This window comes from Arachis hypogaea, chromosome 12 (genome assembly GCF_003086295.3).
Source record: "Arachis hypogaea cultivar Tifrunner chromosome 12, arahy.Tifrunner.gnm2.J5K5, whole genome shotgun sequence".
Classification (NCBI taxonomy): Eukaryota; Viridiplantae; Streptophyta; class Magnoliopsida; order Fabales; family Fabaceae; genus Arachis; species Arachis hypogaea.
Window position 1 is genome coordinate 2,178,335 of NC_092047.1, and position 24,689 is coordinate 2,203,023.

Here is a 24,689-nt window from a genome sequence, read left to right on the forward strand (position 1 = left end):
AACTCCTCTTAACAGGTTTTTATCTTAAAAGAGATGATCTACTTAATACTTAGATTCATTTCTAATATGAGAAATTACAAGATCATTATTATTTAAACGGTGAAAGATTGGGACATGGAGTCAAGGAATGCAAGAATAAGAGGGCTATGACGAATTAGGATCCGAACAAACCAAGATACACCAAAGGACTTGGAGTGGCTCATGCTAAAGCATTGGAAAATTCAGAAAGAAAGAGGTTCTGAGATGGTTGGGATGAAGGGCATAAGGATGCGTGCAACGTGAAACGTCAAACAGAGAGCAATTGCACAAAAACAGGCTATGCGTGCGACGTGGGTATCCATGCATGTAACGTGAAGTATGAAACAGAGGCCAACATTCCCAAGTGTAGGCCATGCATTGCACGCATGAAAGGGTGCGTTTCACGCACCAAATGGGCCACTCCCAGATGCCTTAATTCACTCACCAAATCCTCTAATTCTTCAAACGCTTAAGTGATTAATTCAAGACTTAACATAAGCCCATGAAGTCAAGCATTAATTGTCAATTGTAGAGGAGATCAAAGAAACTTATCTTGAAGGAAAAATTCTAGGAAAAAACCTAATTAATGAGATTGGATTTGATTGAGTTTTCTATTTTGAATTAGTTTTGAATTTTGAATTTGTCTTAGGGTTAGTATAAAAAGAAAAGGAGTCACATATGCGAGCTTCTTCTTCGGCAGTTTTGACAATTCATAATTCTAGATTTTCTTTTGATCATGAGCAACTAATCTCCTTTTGTTAAGGTTAGGAGCTCTATTTATTACCATGGATTAATGTTCTTACTTGTCTATTCTTGAACTATGCATTAATGTTTTCTTAAGAATTTGGTTTTCGTTCTTCATCTCAAGAGTTTGAGTTGATTGGGAAATAGTTTAAATCCTAATTGAATTTTATAAGCTTCTTGAAAAAGACTGTTTGATAGAATTAAGCTTGAAAACCTTTTCTCTCGATTTCTAAAAGTTTTGAACTTAGCTTGATAAGTGATATTGAAGCAATTAAGTTTAAATCTTAAGAATTGTGTGGCTTGTGAATCAGTACGTGTGCTTAACCTCTTTGCGTAATTAATTGATCAAAGGATTGACATTTGTTAAGTTAAGGAAACTCGGACTACCAAGGGATTGGAGTTCGGTTAATTAGGGTTCGCCGTAAGATAAATCTTTGTATGGTCAAGATAGATAATAAAAAATATTTTTCTTGAAGTTTTAAACATCTCTGAAACCTTAGCATTCCATTCATATTCTTCTCTCAACAGTTTATAAATTGCTTTCATTGAATCTTCTATTTTTTCTATTTGATGTTACTGAAACCCTAAATTGTAATTGTCTAGTTAGAACAATCGATTAACTCTTGCGTGCTCAGTCCGTTAATTCTCATGGGAACGATAACCCACTCCCATGGTATTACTTAATACGATTCGGTGCACTTGCCGAGTTGTGATTTTGCCAAATTTCACATTAGCAAGTATGGCCCAAATTTGAAAAGAATTTGGTATGACGGATCAGTGATGGTAATAGCTCTCGGTTTTGGAAAGATCATTGGATCCGACATGAATAAACTTAAAGACTTTGCTCAATCAGATATATCGAAGGATATGCTGAATGACATGGTCAATGAATATGCAACAAGTTGCAATTGGGATTTAGGTAATTGCAGAGGTTTTAAGAGACGATTGGGTCACTGTTTTCTCATCCTTGAAGGCTCTTGAAGTAAACTTAGGGGATGATCAGGTAGCGTGGCTTCTTAATTCTAATGATAGATTTAGCATAAAGTCAGCATGCTTCCTTTACTTAAATCCCCTAAGGACTCTAAGGCTGATTTATTTTTCAGAATTTGGAAAGTTGAAGCCCCCAAAGGTTGTGCACCTTTCTTTAGCTAGTTGCTAATGAAACCCTTTAAACAAATGAGGTTCGAGTCCGTAGGCACATGACCCAAGACAATACTTGCCCAGTTTGTGTTCTTCTACAAAGTCTTTGCTCTACTTCCTTCATAACTGTAGAGTCGCAAATAATACGTGGAAGAGTATGGATACTTCATTGAGATCTGATACGTTCTTTAACCAATTCCTCTTTTCCTGGTTGTTACTCAATCCCAGTACCAAGGCATTACTTGGCCCTTGTTGTTTGCTTGCACCCTATGCTCTCTTTGTATTGTCGTAACAAACATGTTTTTGAGGGAGACAATGCAGTAGATGAAAGTAAGATCCATGATTTGGCGGTGCACTTAGCTAAAGAGTATAACTCAACGCATGATGAGATAACTCAGGTAAGAAAAAGAGTTGGATGCTTTGCTGAAAAGTAAATTTGTTGGATCCCCCCAAACCCTCCTTTCATTAATTAAGCTTAATTCCGATGACTCTGTTACAAAAGACGGTCAGACAGCTTGTAGTGGTATATATAAGAGACCATGAAAGAAAGTTCTTGGCTTGCTGTAGTGCAAATCTAGGGAGCTATGCAGTGACTCTAGCAAAATTTTGGGGTATTTTGTTGGGTTTACTTGGCCCTAAACTTTGGTTACATGAATATTTGTATGGAAGTGGATTCTAAATTAGTAATTAGTCTTTACCTTCAAGAAATCATCGAGTTACACTTTACAAGAGCATTAGTTTTGACTATTAATAAAGATCGCTGCAGTAGGCTAAGTAATTGGAACATCCATCATGAGTTTCGAAAAGCAAATGCTTGTACAGATAAATTGGCTTGGCAAGAATATGAACTTCAGCCGGAATGTCACCTTTTCTTTTCTATTCTCTCATGTATTTCTTTAAACTTCCATGCAGACTTCATTAGAATTGTATTTTTTAAGATAGTTTCTGTTTAGTTTTTTATTTTTGGGCTTTATGTCCCGTTGTCTATCAAAAAAAATATAAAAATTAAATTTAAATATTAATTAATATATGAAGTTATATTAAATTTTTTAATTTTGATAAATATAAGTTATCTCTAAAAATTTTATTTTAAATATTTTTAAAAATATATTTATCTTTTAAAAACTACAAATATAAATACATAAATTTTTTAATTTATCACACATAAAATAAAAAATTTATACTTTCAAAAAATATAAATACCTCTTTACAAAAGACTTAATTGATGGAAGCAGTAGGTGGCTTAATTATCTTACCTCAACAATGAACACAAGAATGAGAAAGATAGGTGGGTGTGTTATTAGTAAATGTTGCCACCTCAATATTTAATATGGATAACTTATTAGGTAGGTGGCTTTAAAAGTTATTTTAAATACAATATCACATAAATCTATGTTAATAGTTATAATCCTGTATTAGTTATAGAAATATTATTAAATATATAATTCAGTTATGTATATGTACAATTTGAATTACTTTAAAAATTTTAAAATAATAAATTAAGTAATTATACCATATACACTCAACAATAAGTATAAAAATCCATATATTAATAATACCTATATTTATAAAACACTTTAAAAGAAACAAAAACTATATTGATATATGTAAGTATATAGATATTTATAAATTTAATTAATAAATGCTTGCCATCTTTAACGGCAAAAAGTATTAGCTATGAAGCACGTATATTTTCTTGATTTATCGTATCGGTGAGTTGAATACATTTTAAATATGATATTTTTCGACACTCTTCGACATGCATGTCTTTTTGTATTTTAATAAAAACAAGAAATTCTTCTTCGGACACGCTTAAATACATTTAAATATCATCACGTATAAGCGTGTTTAGCCTTATTCTTAATATATATTCTTGAAATGAGTTTAGAAATAGTATATATTATTATGTATTAAAACAAAAAATATTTTAAATACGTTATATCATAAAAAAAGACATTAAAAATAATTAAAAAATTAATTTATATTTTAAATTAGGGTGCTTGCGTATCCCGTATGATGCGTCCGCATCTTTAGTAGTTTTTATTTTGTTTTTTATATGTTTTTCTTTTGTTTTCTTAGATTTAAGAGCCTAATCTTCTCTTAATCTCATTAATTTAGATTATTAGTTCCTACTAAATATTTTTAGAGTATTTTTAAGGATAATACAAGATTTAAAGATGAGAAAATCAAGTAGCAAAGAAGGAGGATCAAAAGAGTAACATAACAAAGCTTCTCAAATGAGCAAAGTGTTTTGCGTACGCACGGGTATCAAAAAGTCTCTGATCATACGTACGCATTTTCCATGCATATGCACAAGTTAACCGCATCAAATTGAAGCGTGCCACGTTGTGCAAGGCATGCCACAAACTGGGAATGCGTGCCACACAGTAAAAAAGAAATTCACGTCATGCGTACGCATCACTCATGCGTATGCACGAACCTGTTTTCAGCAAAGAAGCGTGCCACGCTATGCAGTGCGTGCCATGCCCAATAAAGAACTTCAGCAAAGGACATGCCACGTCGTGGGAAGGCGTGCCATGCCTTGATCAACAGTAAAGGTTGCGTGTAACACCACTGCTCAGCCTTACACGCCAAAGCTCGATTTCCTCAGCAAAATGCCATTCTAGAGAAGTTCATTATACGCCAATAAAAATATGATTTTATTCCATTCTGAAGATTGAAGAATATTTGTATTTGATTAAATTTGAATTTTATTTTATTCTATTTTTTATTCTGTTTCTAGTTGAATTAGAAAATTCTCTTAATTACTTCTAATTAAGATAAGATTTAGTTTTGAATTTGAATTTGAATTATTAGAAAATCTAAAGTTTAAATAAGTGAGATAACTCACAGAAAGAAACAAGCAGTGAGGGAAGGATCTTCGGATGCCTCACATGTCTCTCTTATTCTTTTTTTCTTTTGTTTTGTTTTTCAATTTTCCATGAGTCACTAAGCCTTTGTCAAAGGATTAGGAGCTCTGTTCATATTTTGATGGTTTATTAATCTATATTTTTTTTATTTTAAAGTTTTGCATTAATCTGTTTATGATTGAGTATTTCATTCTTCATCAATAAAGAATTAGTAGCATCGACAGATGTGCTAATCCTGTTTTAGGTCTATTAACTGATTCGACAGAATAGTTTTTCAAATCGTGCTTGAAAACTCTTTCACATAGCTTTTTAAATCAACTAGACGTAAGAGATTTTGTAAGTGTGCAACAATACATGATTTTTTATTACCCTAGTTTTGCATATGTGACATATAATCCGAATTAGGACAATTCTTGAAAATTATGTTTTCTCTTTGAAAAATTGAATCGAATTTTTGAACTTAACCTCTTTGATTAATCAATTGATCAAAACATTGGTGGTTGGTTAATTAAAGAGAGACCGAGGAGCCAAGATATCGAAAATCGATTACTTTAGATTCGTCGTAAACAGAAATTTGTAAACTGTAAAACTAAGTTAACAAAGTTAATTTTTCTAAGGACATAAACATCTCCAAAGTTCTAAACATTCACTACTATTGATTTTCTCCAATTCAACAACACTGCCCGAAACATTCAACTTCAAGTTTCAAGCCTTTTAAGTTTTCAGTAAATCACAACAATTCTCAGTTCAGGTTCTATTGAGTTAATTAGTAATTTAATTCGATATTGCATACTTAGTTTTTAATCTTTGTGGAAACGATATTCACTTACCGTGGTATTACTTGAATGATCCGGTGCACTTGTCGGTATCCATAAACTCTGGTTTTCGCTCATTACCATGTCGTGTCATGTCTCATATCTGTGTCAATGTCCATGCAAAATAGAGTATATTAGTAGCATATGTGATAAAAATTAATTTTATATTTTATATACGAAATATTTATTTCGAACTCACAACTCAAATATATCCAAATAAAGAATACTTTACACAATTTTTTTTATATATTTTTTCTATTCCTATTCTAACTTGAACGACTATATTAATATATTCCCATGCTACTTCCTGCTTCGTTTTTGGCCATCAATAGGTTGTAGGGCTGCACATGGATCGGATAATATCCGCATATCCATAGTAATTATCCGCATCCGATCTGAATTTTGCGGATATTATTCGATCCGCACTATGGTAGGATCGGATTGCGGATTCGGCAGTGATATCCGCGGATCCGATCTGCAAATCTACATATCCGCACATCACATATAATTAGCATAGTTTAAGAAAGTAAACTTTAATGTGATATGAATTTTAGTGTGTTATTTTATGAATTTTATGATATTTTGTTTTTAATTTTTGATGTTGTACTTTAACTTAGAATAATTAAACTTATTCTTATGTTATTATTTTGTTTTTGTTATTCAAGAGAACTATTATTTATAATATTTTAGGAGTAAATAGGCTTAAACAAATAAAAAATAAATTTTTTGGATATTTTTTTGTAAAAATAACCAAACAGAATCTTAAAATATTTTTTTTGTGTTATGCGGATATATCCGACATCCGTGCGGATCGGATCGGATCAGATCCGGCTTCAAAAAATGCGAATATCGTATCCAATTCGATCCAATGAGTGCAGTGCAGATCGAATAAAATTTTAGGCTATATCCGATCCAATCCGATCCATGTGCAGCCTAATAAGTTGTGTAAGCAGCCGACAACAATACTCAATGCACATTCAAATAGTCTTGTGGTACAAGACCCGCGAGGACAACGCACTAGTTTGAATAATAGTCGTAAATAATGAAATCAGGAAGTGGAAACATTAAATGCAGCTGTTCTTTTGGACCAAAAGAAGAGATAAACAAAAACGTGTAATCAATAGTTGAGATAGGTTGGAAATTGGAAAAGACATAATAGAGAAGGAAAGAAAAACAAAGGTAGAAATTAGAAAATAAGAGGTTGACACTTAAGGAAAGAACGACTGGATTGTATAGGATTAAAATTAAAATTAAAATTAAAATTAAAATTAAATAGATAGATTAATTCCTAGAAAAAATGTCGTTAATGAAATATATGCCAGCAGTAGGTTTAATTAATGGCAATTTATTACTTTTAACACATTTCTTCCAAAAGTTAGGCACGATTAATTGGGTTGCAATGTCATTCATTGATATACTTTCATTTTTTTTTTAACTTGCATCGGGGCATTGATATAGTTTTCATAAGCAACTAAGCAGGTGTAACTTTTAAATAAGATAAACCACCAAAAAATCCTCTAACTTTTAAATCGCTGACAGAAGGATTGATGCCTAACTTTTGTTAACAATTGATACATAAAAAGAAAAGCATGCAGGGAAGAATGACCCACATGCATGGGTCATGGGTGAGAGGGCAAGTCAAACTTTAGGAAAAATTAAATATAAATTGCTTTACTGAGTTATATATTAAGTAAAAACTTATTTTATTAAACTTAACAAACAACAATAATTTACTTATTAAATTTGATCTAATATAAAAACTATAAACAAATAAATGAATTAACCCACCAAAAAAAATTTTATACCTATATATATTGAAAATAGTTTGATTTGAATTTTGTTCTCCCTCACATTTTTTCTTTTTGACTCTCATTTTTGCCTCACAGTTTTGTAGAAATAATTTCAAAATGATTATTATGAGAAGTCAAACTTGATTCTTTCAAGTTAAACTTCTTACGTATGCTTTTGAATACTAAATTATAATTATTCTTTAAATACTAAATTATAATTATTCTTTTTATGATTAAAAAAATTAAAAAACAGACCAACAAGCACTTTAGTAGTGATAAATTGATAATGAACTTCATAACACTAGCCAACTAGTTAGTTCTCAAAATGAAACCTTAAAACTTAGTTCTCAAAATATAATGAAATTATTAGTTTTTTTTTCAAAGGTGGTTGAGATAGAAAAAAAAAAGTATATTCTTTTATTTTAAACATATGTAATATTTATTGAATGGTTTAACTTGTAGCAACTGGTTTAGTTGAAAAAGTTTTGTATGCCATGAATACAGTAATAAGTAGACTTTGCAATTAAATTAATAATGCTTGTTTGGATGTTATTAAGTGAGGAAAAAAAAAGAAATTTATTTTTAAAATATTTTTTTAATTTTAATGTGTTTGACTATTTTTTTTAAGTTAGAGTAAAAATACTAAAAAATAATAAAAAGTATCTTTTTATAAAAGATAAAATTATCATATTTTTTAATAAATTAAAAAAATGTTTTAATATAATAAATAAATAAACTTTTATATTGTTGTACTTAAATATAATTAATAGATAAAAAGTATATTTTTACATGAGATAGACATAACATCAAATTATTTTGCTTATTCAAAAGATTTTTAAAAAAATACCAAAATAATATTATTATAAAAAATACCATATTATTAAATTTAAATTTTATATATAATATGTTTAATTTGTTATATACTATTATTTTAGTCATTATTATTATTATTATTATTATTATTATTATTATTATTATTATTATTATTTAAAAAACTTTTTATGAATATAAAATAAAATTTATTTATTTATTTTACTAACTTAAAATTGTTTCTATTTTTTAATAATAAAATCTTAAAATTTTCTTAAAAACCTAATAAACCTCAACCAATCCAAACCCAATAGTTCGGATGGTATTAGATCGGATTAAAAATAAAATAAAATCAAATCGATATATATAATCCAAATTACAACAAACTATATAACTTTTATCGGATTAATTTTTTTTAAATCAATTCAAATTGTACAGTAATTTTTTTATTGATGTGATACATGACTGAATATATACGTAAAATTATTTTATATTAACACTCCATTCAAATTGAATTCTTAAAATAAATTAAATTTTAAAATTTTTTTAAATTTATTCGAAAATGACGAAAGAGAAACAATAATATATAAAAAAAGTATAGTTAACCAACAATATTTTTAAACAATGTGTGAACAATGTGAATTAATAAGGTTAAAAGAGTAAATTAATCCTAAATTTAATACGCTCTACTATATATAATCATGTATGAGGACAATGCTATTGCAACTTGCAAGCAATGTCGACGTTCACAGCCAAGATGGTATCACTTGGATGGGACCATAATGGTTTCCATCACAGACAATCCAAAGTCTCCAAGCCACATGCACGTAAACCTACACTTCCAAATGCACCTTCTTCAACACTAATAAGAACCCCTGAATCATACGCAATCCCACCAGAGAAGATTGAAGTTTTCAAGTCACTTGAGGGTTGGGTTTCAAAGTGCATCTTGCCACTTGTCAAGCCCGTTGAGCAAAGCTGGCAGCCTCTTGATTTTTTACCGGACTTCTCCCTGCCGGACGAGGACTTCAACAATAAGGTGAGATCGCAATTTTGTATTCAGGCTTGGATATTATCTATGTTTTGTCGCTAAACTATTATTTAATGCGGTTTTGTTAGGGAATTAATTTTCTTTTTAAACCAATAATCTAACAATAATTAGTGAACAAATAAAAGTAAAGGGTCTGAGTTATTATTGTATAAAAAAAAAAGGAAAATTTTAAAGAGAAAGAATAATATAATATAGATTGATTGTACTTTTCCATCTTAAGAATAATATAATGTTTTAGGAAAATCAAGAGACAGATTAGAAGCTTATATGTTTAATTATTTCTAGAAAATTTCATGCCAATCTAAAATCGTTTGTTATAATACTTTTTATATACTTAAAAACCAACTTATTAATATATTTGTTCAAAAAATACATAAACAAAAGGATTCTTCAATAATTAGTTGTTCATTATGTTTTGATATCGGTGAATTTAATATAAATAATCTTTATTATTTGTTATTGAATTTCATATATACATCAAGTTTACAAAAAACAAAAAATTATAAATGGTATAACTTTACTTAAATTGACACCGTTTGTTGATATAATGATATTATTTAATACTAACTCATGATATATATTGATTCAAAATACTTAGTTGAGGGCTCTAAGAGATCGGACAGCTGAACTTCCAGACGATTATTTTGTGGTTTTGGTGGGTGATATGATCACGGAGGAAGCTTTGCCGACTTATCAAACAAGGCTCAACCAGCTCGATGGCGTGGCGGATAAGACGGGCTCATGCACAAGCCCATGGGCAGTGTGGTCTCGGGCTTGGACCGCAGAAGAGAATAGGCATGGAGACTTGCTCCGAACTTATTTGTACCTTTCAGGACGAGTTGATATGCGTATGATTGAGAGGACCATCCATTACTTGATTGCAGCTGGCATGGTAAGATGCATTTTCTTGCTGCTACTAATTGTCTTGTTTACTAAATCAACAAATATCTATTCACAATATGGAGTGTAAAAATTAAAGGATGCTCCCACATCAAGACACAGAAAATGTCTTTTTCTAAAGATACTTTTTAATAATTAAAATTTAACACATATAATCACTTAAATTATGTTATTTTTGTCAAAATTAAGTCAGACAAATTAATTTAACTGTGAATCAAATTTTGAATTCGTCTAAATTAATATTATTTTTTATAAAAAATGATTACAATACTTCTATTATATAAAATGACTAAAATACTCTTATTATATATATTAATTTTGAGAATTTTAAATTCTAGCTCTTTACTTCTATATCCTGGGTTAGAATTTAAAATTTTCAATATATATATATATATATAATAGGGATATTTTAGTTATGTTTTTATAATAGGGATATTGTAATAATATTTTATAAAAAATATTAATTTATATTGGTTCAAAATTTAATTTATTAATTTTTTTGCTAAACTGATTTATCCGATCTAATTTTAATAAAAATAATACAATTTAATTGATTATATGTGTTAAATTTTAATTTTAAAAAAAAGACGTTTTTGACATCTTTATATAAATGGCTCCCAAAATTAAATGATTCATTCTATGATGTACATGTGAATCTCAACTTTTATTTGCCAAGACATAAATTTAAACAAATTAAGAGAAAGATTTAGCTCTTAAATAATATTATTAGCTAGTGCAGACGTATCATTACATCATCATCTTAAAATTTAAGATAATGCTACGTGACTAAATTATTTTAATAATCAAATTCAATTAAATCGATCTATTAGTTTAAAGATTGATAACTAAAAATTTAAGTAAAAAAAAAAAGGAAGAAAAACATAAGAAAATTTAAGTTAAAAAAAAAGGAAGAAAAACATAAGAAAAAAATTTTAGTTAAACTTAGTTACAAAATTAATTTGTTCATCTAACATTTCTCTAAAATTTTTACATTACTTCAAAATTAATCTGATATTTATTATTTTGGTGTAGGAATGCGATATAGACAAGAATCCATATATGGGATTTGTGTACACATCATTTCAAGAACGGGCTACTTTTATTTCACACGGCAACACGGCTCGGCTTGCTAAGGAAAACGGTGATCCAGTGCTTGCGCGAATATGTGGCACCATTGCTGCAGATGAAAAGCGTCACGAGAATGCATACACAAAGATCGTTGAGAAGCTTCTAGAAGTGGATCCTACAGAGGCAGTGGTTGCAATATCAAACATGATGCGCAAAGGAATCACAATGCCAGCACACTTGATGCAGGATGGGAAGGATCCACACCTCTTTCATCACTTCGCTGCAGTGGCACAACGACTTGGTGTCTACACAGCCAATGATTATGCTGACATTTTGGAGTTTTTGATCGACAGGTGGAAATTAGAGAAGATACAGGATTTAACTTCTGAAGGAAGACGTGCACAGGATTTTGTGTGTGGTCTAGCACCCAAGATTAGAAGGTTTCAAGTACGAGCTGCTGAGAGAGCACATGAAACAGAGACACATAGTGTCAAATTTAGTTGGATTTTCAACAAGGAAGTGTCATTAATATAAAAGAAATAAGAGTTAAGATATGTGTACACTAAAATCAGTCACTAGTATAAAATATATGTTAGAATATAAATACACTTTAAAAATAAATTAAACCACACATATATTTATACACAAATATATTGGTGATTGATTTTAGTGCTAATTTTAGTATACAAATAGTATTTCTCAAGAAATAAATTGATCACTTATTTCTATAAGTGGACAAAAGTCACAAAACACTTGATCAAATGAGATTTGGACCCACTTGGTGCACAGGAAGCTAAAGATCAGAAATGAAACTTTCATAGTATTGTTTTATATAACAATAATTGTCTGATATTTCAAAAAGCGCTATGCTATTTTGAAACTAATTAGATGATATATAAACCTATTTATATTATATAAAAGTTGATACTAAATTATTATAGAATTAGTTTGTCATATTGTGTTATTTTTACGTTTTTTTAAAATATATTTTAGTTTAATAAGCTAAAGATTAATTTATCATAAATTAGAATTCTATTTTTAAAAATTTGCTGCTACTGCGAGATATGAACCATTAATATTTATTTAAACAAAATATTGAACTAATATGCGACTGGATTGGGTAAAACAATGTAAATTAGCAACTAGGCAATTAGATTTATTTTGTCAGAATGTTTGGCTAGACAGGTTTAAGTCCGGGGCCCAATCAAACACAAAAACTAAACACTAATTAAAATTGGAAGAAAAGTCATTAAAAGTCCTCACCAACATGTTGCCTAATTAGGTAATGCTAAGAAGTAAGAACTAAAGATAAAAACAATAACTAAAATTTATTTTATTTAATATTTATTTATAATTAATAAATACTAAATAAAATAAATTTTGTCTATTTTTCAATAATTTATTTTAGTTATCAAATATTTTTGTTTAATTAACTACTCGATCATCGCTGAAGAAGGATATCCATCGCAATGAAGAGTTTAGTATACAAAGCTAACCCCTTTCATGTACTTTTCCACAACATTAGGAAGATTGATTCGGGGTTTGTAGTTACCATAGAAGGTATCCTTGAGAGTCCTCTCATTCAAGAAGTTCATATATAGGATGAGTTTCAAAAGCATCATCTTTGCTTAGTACACCAAGAAGAACAGCAACACCCCAAGCCTAAAAAGGGAAGAGAATATTTAAGTTTTAGTATAAGTAAATAACTTATCATAACAACATTATAGTAACAAATTAAAAAAAGAACAAATTTTGATTCAATTGCACCATAGATACATTCAAATGTTGAGATCATACTTTGGATGCTGCTAGTACATTTAACAGAACGATCTATGTTTCTATTGGTCATTTTAGCAATTACCTATTGAACAACGTTAACATTTTAGTCTTTCTTCTATGAAAGTATAAATAATTACTGAAAAAAAACTTAGAATGAACTAACCTTTTGTACATATTTATTATGATATTTTCGGTTCACAATTTTATTAACCCCAAACTTTTTAGCCTTCAACAATTAGTAAAATGAGAAAATAACATTAGTAAGTAAATACAATTTGTAGATTTGAAAAACTTGTTCAATATACTCTATGCTTAATCATCTACTACATTTGATTTAGAGAGAATGTGATAAAGAAAAAAGATAAACAAGATGAATAAAAAAATATACATTAAAATTAAAATAAAAAAAGATATATTAAAATTGAGTATAAAGATAATTACTCTATTTTTTATTTAATTTTTGACTAAATAAGAAAGGAACTCTTCAACCTAACTTGTCAACGCTATAGTTTGCGAATTGAATCGAATAAACTCCTCAACTTTCTATTCAATTTTCCCGATGCAACAAAAGAGAGACTTCTGAACCTCAATTGTCCACACTATGTATGGTTTCATCAAGAAACTAAAAAGGAATTTTCAAATTTCTGAATCATTCAATATTACGACTACACTAGTTTATGAAGTATTTATAACCTCTTATTGTGTTAAAATATAGAAAACCTTAAACCCACAAATATAACGCCCAATCTAGTCATTAAATAAACAAAATCAAAATACATCAAATTAATTTAAAATATTCTAAAAATATAAATTAATATTTTCTAAATAACACTTGAACTCTTCATATCATGAACATTTAAAACACATATCATATTCTCCTCTTCTACAAACAAGATTCGTCCTCGAATCTTATAGGTAAAAAAATAGTATATGAAAAGGACAATAATTACAAAGAAGATTCATCCTCGAATCTTATATTTTTCTTTTTTTATCTTTTTTTTGCACCGTATGTATGTTTTTTTATTTTTTTAAACAATAAAATTAACAATAATGACTAAACAATAATGAACCGCAAACGAAAATATGAACACAAAAACATAAAAAAAGAGGCGACAGACACTAGATTCTCTTTTTTATATATAAAAGAACCAATATAGATTAATAAGAATTAATCTAATACCGGAACTTTGATCCCAAATGATAAAGAAAAAAGATAAATAAGATGATAAGAATTCAAACCGAATAAAAAAAGATACATTTAAATTAAAATAAAAACAAAAATGATAGATTAAAATTGAGTACAAAGCGAATCACTACTTCTCAACCTATTTTGTCAATGTCATAGTTTTATCACAAAACTAAAAAAAAATTTTTAAACCTCTAAATCATTATATACAACTACACTAGTTTATAAGGTATTTATAACCTCTTATTAGGTTAAAATATAGAAAATCCTAAGCCCACAAACATAAAGCCCAATTTAGTAATTAAATAAACAAAATCAAAATATATCAAATTAAATTAAATTATTCTAAAAATATAAACTAATATCTTTTAAATAAAATTTGAACTTTTTATATCACAAACATTTGAAACTCGTATAAACCCCAATTAAAATTGGCTGGAAACTAAATCAACCCCAATAATTCTTGATGCACCAGAAATCCTTGCCCCTTCAGCAACCAAAAATTTGGATTAAAAAAAGAACAAAAGTCACTACTCACTAATGTCCTTGATCCATAGCTATAAAAACTGCAATACAAAGAAAAGTAGAGGATAACATAGAACAAGACCAACAATTCCTGAGTCAAAAACAACAACAGAAGAACCAGATTTTGGTTTTGCAACATTGACAGTGGCACCAAGACCTACAAACATAAAAATAAAAACTAAATTGTCAGATAACAGAATCACCAACAAACAAAACGTGAAAAAATATATTAATCTAGGATGATGTTGCAAACATGTGCAGATTCCATTGCTGAGAACACAAACTTTATCAAGTGGTGCTTTAGGGTTGATCTTTGCAACACATCCAGCATGAACCACAGTTTCCCTGAATGTGAAAGTCCCAACAAAATGATAAATTGATTTTCTCTTGATGGAGAATCTTGATTCTTGATCATGGATCATGACACTCCTATCAGTGTTGATCCTGAAAATGTCACATATGTTGCTCTCCTCTGACTTGCAGTGAGAACATTCCCCACACTCTCTGATGAACACAGGGAGGGCCTGGTCACTGATGAGTTATTCCCTCTTTTACTCTCTCCATAATCTTGCACCATTACCAATAACATTGTTCTTTAACTTCATCTTCTTTGATATAATATAATGTTGAATAATGAATGAATCAATGTACATATATAGTAGAGAATCACAGGACTTAATACAAAGAAGTTATATAATTAAGAATATGATCCAGAAGAGCAAACTGATTTTGATGCATCTTTTATTCTTGTAGTTTGTATAAAAGTTATCAGATTGCTCGTAGCCTATGCAATTCATTGTAACTTCAAATTATTCTAAATGAATGTAAAATGTGTTTTTTTAAATGCAATAATAGATAAAGAGATCTACATGGTTCAACTTCTTAGTTTTGAAAATAAAATTTTTTAAAATTATGTTTTTAAACTTGATAAAGCCTTATACGATTTGAGACAAGCTCCTAAAGTTTGGTATGAGAAGCTTAACTTATTTTTATTGAAAAATAATTTTTAGAGAGGAGCCTTTGACACTACTTTATTTATTAAAAATTTCAATGATCATTTTATTTTTGTGCAAGTTTATGTTGATGATATCATTTTTGGTTCTGCTAATAAAGATTTATGTGCAGATTTTACACTAAGTTTATGACTAGTAAATTTTATATGAGCATAATAGGAGAGCTCACTTTTTTCTAGGCTTATAAATTAAGCAAATTGTTGATGGCATCTTTGTTCATCAATAGAAGTATGCCAAGAAACTTGTCAAAAAGTTTGAGTTGGAATATGCTAAACCTATGGAAACTCCTATGTATCCAAGCATCAAGCGAGACAAAGATGGGCATGCAAGAGATGTAGATGAGACTAGATATAAATGAATGATTGATTACTTAATGTATCTTACATATCTTCAAGACCGGATATAATTCAAAGTGTTAGAGTATGCTTAAGATTCCAATCAAAGTCCAAAAAATCTCATCTTTCAACAGTAAAAAGAATCATTAGATATGTACTTGGTACTACTAATTATGGTTTATGGTATCCGAAAACTTATTCCTTTAAATTAGTGGATTATTATTGCGATGCACATTTTGCTGGAGATCGAATTGATAGAAGAAACACAAGTGATATTTGTTGCTTTCTTGGCAAATTTTTTGGCAAATTTCTTGATGTGTGGTCAAATAAAAAATAAGCCACTACTTTATCAACTACCGAAACTGAATACATTACATCATATTCATGTTACTCTTAATTACTATGATTAAAAACATAATTGGCTAATTACAAATTGAATACTTCTAATATAAGAATAAAAATTCAAATTTTGTATTTTAGTTTAAATTCTAAAAAATTTGTATTTCAACAAATTTATAAATTTAAAATAGAATAATTAATAATTTTTTAAAATTTAAAAAAATTATCTTTTAATTTATTAGCGCATAAAAAATTATTACCAAGATTATTAATATTAAAAAATATAATCCTCTAAAATAGCACGAGTTAAAATATAATTTTTTTTAAAATTAGAAATAACATATAAAGGCAACAGCTAAATTTATGCAATTATGTAATTCAAAAAATAATTAAAATAATATATCAATCAAATTATTATTTAATTTGTAAAATAAAATGCATAAACAAATATTTTGATGGTGGTATTTATTATCTCAAATTCTAAAAATCCAAATTTGAGTTCTTCGGCCATCCTTAGATGATTATATATATTTTATATAATAAATTTTTTTAATATTAAAAGTTTCGATAATTTTTTAGATACTAATAAATTAAAGAATAATTTTTAATAAATTTTCAAAAATCGTTAATAGTGTCATTTTAAATTTATAAATTTGTGAAATAGCACATTTTTCAAAATTTAAACTAAAACAAAATTTTTATTTTTATTTTTTATATTTTATTTATATCTAAATAAAATATTTTTATTTATATTTATATTTTAAAAGGTGAGTGCTAGATAAACAATGATTATCTTGAATAATATGAACAACTACCAATCAAATAAAAATATATTACACCTCTAAATTAACTATCTAAATTTTAATATTAAAATAATCATCCGTACACCTAGTGAAATGAACATCAAATATATCTATTATTTATATTGTTTAATATTTTTATTGTCTACCTATATTTTTTATTTTAAAATTAATTTTTTTAGATATTTATTCTCTATTAACGTTAAATGAGCTTTGAAAATAGTAAAAACTGTGTAAATTAGCCGTTGTGTTCTAAATTCGTTATCAGTGCCAGCAAAATTATATTGAAAATTTTCTTTTTTAATTGTTATCAGTTGATTGTAAAAGTAGGGCAGAAAATATACAATTTTAATTTTGCTTACATTGGCTGCAAAAATAAGAAATAATATGTAAAATAGTAAATAGTTGTATTTTTATATAAAATATTAATATAATTTTTTATGAATTTTGCTATCGTATATTTTAAGGGTATAGGTTAAATATACTATAAAAAAAATATTTTTACGTTTTTAATGTATAAATAATATTAAAATTTTTTTATGGTATATTTAATCTATGTTCTTAGGACATAATAACAAAATTTTTCTTTTATTTATTGGAAAAAAAAGTCAAAAATTAAAAGGTTCTTAAATATGAAGTGAAAATCAGATGTCATTGACAAGCTCATAGTCTGATAATGTTAAAAGGGAAATTAATGTAGCGTCTTTGATTAAATAAATTAGACGAGGTGGCCCAACTTTAAAATCAAGGGGAAAAAACCTAATATTGACGCACCTTAATGAAAAGTAATTAATAAACCTATTTTGGTGTCATCTTAACCTACACGTGCAGAATATCCCATTGGTTCTCAAATAACATGACAAAGTGAAGGGATGTTGTGGATAGGGATGTACATGACCCGACTCGACTCGAAGATCTGGTCTGGTCCCGAATATTTTATGGACTAATTTAATGTGATTTCATCGGGTCTAAAATCGGGTAAGGGTCTCAAAGATATACCCAGTCATTATTTCGGGTCGGGTCCGGGCTATAGCTCGGGTCACCCGAATTCGACCCGGTCATCATACACAATTAATATTTTGTGTTATTAGTAATGGATGAGGATATTCTTATGTGGAATTTAAATATTGTAAACCTTAATATTTTGTGTTATTAGTCATTTATAAGATTATAAGTTAATGTTTTATGTTTAAAATGCATAAGACTTTAGACAAATGCATAATATTGTGTTATTTGTATTGATTTAAATATTTGGTGTTAGATAATATTAGTATTGATTATGGTTACGCTATAATTTTAGAGAAGGGTTGGTTCTTGTTATATTTTTTTAAGTGAATTTTACTATATAAATTGTGAAATAAAGATTGGAGATTAGGTGATTTTTACATATTAAAGACCCGATTTTTATCTGATTTTTACCCGACCCGAAAGTGCGTAGATTTCATCAGATCTAGGATCGGATTAGGGTCCAAAAATTAGACTCAATCTATATTTCGGACTGAATCTAGATTAAGTCAAATTCGATGTGACCCGAACATGTACACCCCTAGTTATAATGTTAAAGGGAAATTAATGTAGCGTCTTTGATTAAATAAATTAGACGAGGTGGCCCAACTTTAAAATCAAGGGAAAAAAAACCTATAATATTGACGCATCTTAATGAAAAGTAATTAATAAACCTATTTTGATAAAGTTAGGGATGTTGTGAACTTGCTGACGATGCACAACCATTGGAGTAGAGGGAGTGAGTTAAAAGTACATTAAAAGCATAACATAAAATCAAAATAAAAAAATCACCACTGGTCCAACATTATAGTAAGTGGTGGAACCATGTAGAAGAATTAAAACTTAATAAACCATAATTTCAACGAGTTTTTTAAACAACAACACAAAAATTTTGTTCTATTAGGTGAGATCGATTACATAGATCAAATAAATAATATTATTAAATTTTATCATGTATTATATTTATATAGAGATCATTTATATTAAATTTTGTTTGACCACTTTATAGATAATCTTTCTAAGTCTTTCTCTATCTTTCATCTCTTGTTTATTTTATTTGACAAATTTTTTTTTATATAAAAATACATTTGGGACAGATGCATTTTAGTATTTTATACAAAAATACAACTATTTATCATTTTAGGTATTATTTCTTATTTTCGCAGTTGGTGTAAGCAAAAAAATTTCATTAGCACTGTCAACAAATTTGGGACAGATGCTACTCTACACAACTACTTCTATTATTTTCAACAAGATATTAACATTTTTTAATTTTAAATTAAAAAAATATCAATAAAAATATTTTTATTTAGATTCAAATAAAATATTAAAAAATAAAATAATAAAAAATTTAAATTTCATGTTTTAATTTATATTTTAGAAAATATGTATTTTTATAAATTTATAAATTTAAAACAAAATAATTAACAAATTTTTAAAATTTATTAAAAATTATTATTTAATTCATTAGCACTTAAATAACCGAAAATCTTTTACTTTTAAAAAAATTATGTATAACTTTTTAAGGTAACATATGAATTATAACATAAATTTTTTCAAATTAAAAATAACAGTTATTATTCGTAATAAAATAAAATAAAAAGTTCAATCTAAATCTATATAATATGTAATTTAGAAAATAATTAAAATATTATATTAACAAAATTATCATATAAATAGTAAAATTAAGTGTACAACAAATATTTTGCTGGCGGTAATAATTATTACGTCAAATTTTGAAAATTTTAAGTTTAAATTTTTATACTATTTTAAAGGCTATACTTTATATGATTTTTTTTAAATATAAAAAATTTTATGATATTTTTTTAGATATTAATAAATTAAAAGATATTTTTAATGAATTTTAAAAAATTGTTAATTATTCTATTTTTAATTCATAAATTTATAAAATCATAAATTTTTTAAAATTTAAACTAAAACACAATTTAAAATTTTTTATTATTATTTTTTATTTTTTATATTTTCTTTCGATCGAAATTGAGATTTTACCTTATTGGTATTTAAAGTTGTTGAAAACAATTGAATTTGTGTAGTAACTGACATGTTTATTTTGTCCCAACTTCGCTGGTAGTGTTAGCAAAAATATGCATTGAAATTTTTTTTTTTCATTTTTGCTTATAGTGACTGTAAATTTAGGGTAGGAAATATATATTTTCAAATTCGCTTACATTGGATGTGAAAAATAAGAAATAATATGTAAAATAGTAAATAATTATATTTTTGTATAAAATGTTAAGAGAAAAGTTTGAAGGGCATCAATTTTTGTTTGTATTTATCAATCCTTTTAGATAATAATTTAATTTTTTTAGTCTAACAGTCTAATATTTTATTTTTAGTTAACACATTTTTAAATATTGTTAGTTCATTACAAGAACTACAATATCTTTAAAGTAAATATGACTGAAAAATATAGGCACTATAATCTTTTTATATTCTACTTCAAAATGTATAACAGGTATATTATTTATCTTATTCGAAGTCATATAAGTCTAGTTAGGTGGTTGTGATTAAGACTAAGTCAAGAAGTCACATCGAGTCTGATGGAACAGAGGGTCAGAAACTTTTTCAAATTAATGACTCAACTCTTTCAAAAAAAGTAGTTGATACTGGTAATCTGATTATTCTTAGGCCGGCTGCTATTATGAATGATGACATCATTAATCTTAGGGTAGATGATGACACAACCACCAGACGACGACGATCTTCAAGAATAGAAGATGAGGTTGATGCATACAAAGAAGAAGAAGATGGGTTCGATGATCAATAAATTATTTCGGAAGAGGAGGATGATGAACCAGAAGAAGAAGATGATGAATCTGAATAAGATTAATGTCAATATAGTTCTATCCTATATATTTTTGATCAAACTTTCATTTCATTTTTAGATCTTGTATATTTAATCTTTTACATATTATATAAATCATTGTTTTCAGATAAAATACTAATTATTCATTAATTAAAAGTTGATAATCATTTATTAACTATCGGGATCCATTATAGCTTGGAGAAAAAATAAAAAAAATTGGTACTACCGATGAATTTACCAACGTAGTGATCATCCAAGTTATTAAAAAAAACATATTTTTCATCGGATTATTCTCATGGTACAGTGAGCGAAGACTCAACTTATAGCACCAACTTTATAGTCAAATTTTTTTTCGATGGTAAAATTCATAAGATTTTTGTCTTTTGAACCATCAAAATCTACCTCTAAATTTGCCGCAAGTTATTAGTGGACAGTAAAATGATAAAATCTGCCAGTAAATATTTATAATAAATAAATAAAAATAATATTTTTATGATTAAAAAGATAATAATTGAATAATATACTTTGAAATGTATAATTTAATAAATAATTTTTAAAATAGTGACATTTTATTTAAAAAAAATTTAAATCCGAGGAAAAAATACGTAATATTGTCGCACCTTAATGAAAGGTAATTAATGAACCTATTTTGGTGTCATCCCGTCATCCTAACTCTTAACGTACACATGTTTAGTGATAATAAATTATAACTTAAATAACATAATTTTTTTATACTTATTTAAAAAGTTATGGATTCAAATTTTTTTTTTTTTTGGGTACATATGTTTAGTATATACCATATATTTTCAGATACACACATGGCAAAGTGAAAGGAGGGGGGAGGGGAGTTGAGTAAATTGATATTTGACAGGTTCACATTTAACAATATATTTTAAGATTTTAATATTTTTAGATTATTCAAAAGTATTTCATAGAATTAAAATTATTAGTTATTATATTTGAAATGAGTTTAAAAAAATATTTTTTAATATATAAAATTATATAATCTATTAAAAATTTATCTTTTATCTTATTTTAATTTTTTTAATAATTTTTAAAATAAAAAAATTCATTCAATTATTACTATTATCACAAGAAGTAAAAATTAAAGTTTAAATCTTTTGTTACAAAGAGCATATAGAAAAATATGAAAGAATAAAATTTTGGGCAAAATACGTCAGTAAACCAAATGCAAGAAAAAAATTATTTGGATCATCCAAAATAAAATTTGATACGTGTATTATTCAAAGTCTAAATTTATGTAGATCAAATTAGACTAATTTAAATTACAACTTTTAACAGCAAATTGAATTAAGTAGAGTAAATTTAATAGGTAAAATTATATTTGGAGTAAATCGAAATAGGCTATTTTAATTTATACAAGTACGGGTAAATCGAATTAGGTAGGTTAAATTTATGAAATTTTGGGTTTTTAATTTCATGATAAATCGAAATAGCCTAATTCGATTTACATGTATGGAGACCTATAATCATAAATCGAACTAGGTTGATCGATTTACTAAATTTTTAGCAACATATGTAAATGAATTCTGGCTAATTCGATTTAGTAGCCATTTTATTTTGATCATTTTTGGACAAAATAAATAAAAAATTGATCAGACATAATAATAATAATAATAATAATAATAATAATAATAATAATAATAATAATAATAATAATAATAATAATAATAATAATAATAATATTTAAAAAAAAGTATTAAAATATATTATTTTGTATATTATTTTTAATTTAATAAATAAATATTAATTTTAAAAAGTCTTATAATTAAATATTTTGTTAATTTATTTTTTTAATACATGAAATAAAATAAATTTTTTTATTTTTAAATTATTATTGATTATATAGAGTATTTTATTTAAAATTTGAGTTCATGCTTGAATATTTATATTTAAATTTAATCATTTTATTAATTGCTTCGCGTGAAATAAAATATTTTTTTAATTTTAAAATTATTAATTATGTAAAAGAATATTATATTTGAAACTTGAGTAAATATATTTTTAATAATTTTTTAATAAATTTATTTAATTTTTTTTTACCAAAGATAGGATGGAGACTCGAATCCGCTACCTCTTAATTGAGTATGGAGAGACTATACCATTTGAGCTATAACTCATTGACATAAATTTATTTAAATTATACCATAAAAAATATTTTATTTCATACAAAATAATTAAAAAAATAACTTAAAAGAGGTTAGAAATACTATAAAAGTTTGTAATAATGTAATGGCTGAGGTAAATACATGATAAATCAAACCTAGTGGATTCGATTTATGTCCGTTGCTTATAAATTTTAGTACATTACAAATTTTTATAGTATTTCGTACATTAAAAAAAGATAAGCTAACAATATATTTAATTATAAGACTTCTTCAAAATTAATATTTATTTATTAAATTAAAAAATATATAAAATAACATATTTTAATATTTCTTTTAAGTATTCTCCATAATAATAATAATAATAATAATAATAATAATAATAATTATTATTATTATTATTATTATTATTATTATTATTATTATTATGTATTATGTATGATCAATTTTTTATTTATTTTGTCCAAAAATAATTAAAATAAAATGGCTACTAAATCGCCAATAGTTAGGCTCCATTTACATATGTTGCCAAATATTTAGTAAATTTGATCAACATATTTCGATTTATAATTGTAGGTCTTTATACATATAAATCAAATTAGGTTATTTCGATTTACCATAAAAAATTCAACTTTTCATAAATTTGACCCATCTAATTCGATTTATTCCATACTTGTATAAATCAAAATAGCCTATTTTAATTTACTCCAAATACAATGTTACCTACTAAATTTATTCTGTCTAATTCGATTTACTGCTAAAAATTGTAATTCAAATTAGTCTAATTCAATTTACATCAATTTAAATTTTGGTGATTCAAATAATTTTTTACTGTATTTGATTTACTGAGGTATTTTGTCCTAAAATTTCATTAAAAAAAATTATACTTTTATTTTGTTGGGTTGTCTTAATCTTTAAATGAGCTAGTTTACTATTATTTCTATTTTAGTTTATATTTACTATAAATTTAATTTATTATATATTCATATTTATTATTATTATTAGAATAAAATATATTTTTTATTTTTAAAATTTACAAAATTTTAAAAATATTCATAATATTTAATTGTTATAATTTTGTATGCTAACGTGTCAATGGCACATCAATGTAAGATTATCATATGTTGTCTCACTTAAGAGTACAATTGAGACCTATTAAAACATTAGAGATAAAACTAAGAATTTAATTTTGATGCGTTGTCATTATAAAATAATTATTTTTTTATTAATCGCATGAATAGTTATCCAAAAGAACAAACAGTTGTAATTACATGATTATATAAAATACTTTATATTATTAGTGCATTAAAATTAAACTCTAAAATTAAAATCAAATATTAAAGATAAAATTAAAAATATTTCTATATAATTTACTAATAAGAATATTTTTATACAATTTACTTACTATAATCACATATTTGTTAGTAGATTATATATTTATATATAAAGAAATTTTTAAAAGTATTCAAAATTATTTTTATATAATAAAAGTGATACACTTCAAAAATATATTTTTATATTATTTATTAATTAATATATATGATATTT

General features: G+C 26.2%; 1 protein-coding gene and 1 pseudogene across 1 annotated transcript; one reads left to right on the forward strand and one right to left on the reverse strand.

Annotated features, from left to right (window-relative positions):
• The first annotated feature begins 8,926 nt into the window (after positions 1 to 8,926).
• On the forward strand, positions 8,927 to 12,045 carry LOC112729060 (stearoyl-[acyl-carrier-protein] 9-desaturase 6, chloroplastic). Its single transcript, XM_025779435.3, has 3 exons — positions 8,927 to 9,226; positions 9,837 to 10,130; positions 11,171 to 12,045. Exons 1-3 carry the CDS (start codon positions 8,945 to 8,947, stop codon positions 11,738 to 11,740), a joined length of 1,146 nt encoding a protein of 381 aa, XP_025635220.2. The 5' UTR covers positions 8,927 to 8,944; the 3' UTR covers positions 11,741 to 12,045.
• A 639-nt stretch (positions 12,046 to 12,684) lies between these two features.
• Positions 12,685 to 15,260, reverse strand: LOC112729061 (alcohol dehydrogenase 1-like; annotated as a pseudogene).
• Positions 15,261 to 24,689: the final 9,429 nt, after the last annotated feature.

Bases quoted from the DNA above. Each gene is read 5' to 3' on its own strand.
- LOC112729060 (XM_025779435.3), top strand. From the start codon at position 8,945: ATGGTATCACTTGGATGGGACCATAATGGTTTCCATCACAGACAATCC. The intron at 9,227-9,836 runs GTGAGATCGCAA...CAAAATACTTAG, and splicing joins ACGAGGACTTCAACAATAAG to TTGAGGGCTCTAAGAGATCG. The intron at 10,131-11,170 runs GTAAGATGCATT...ATTTTGGTGTAG, and splicing joins ACTTGATTGCAGCTGGCATG to GAATGCGATATAGACAAGAA.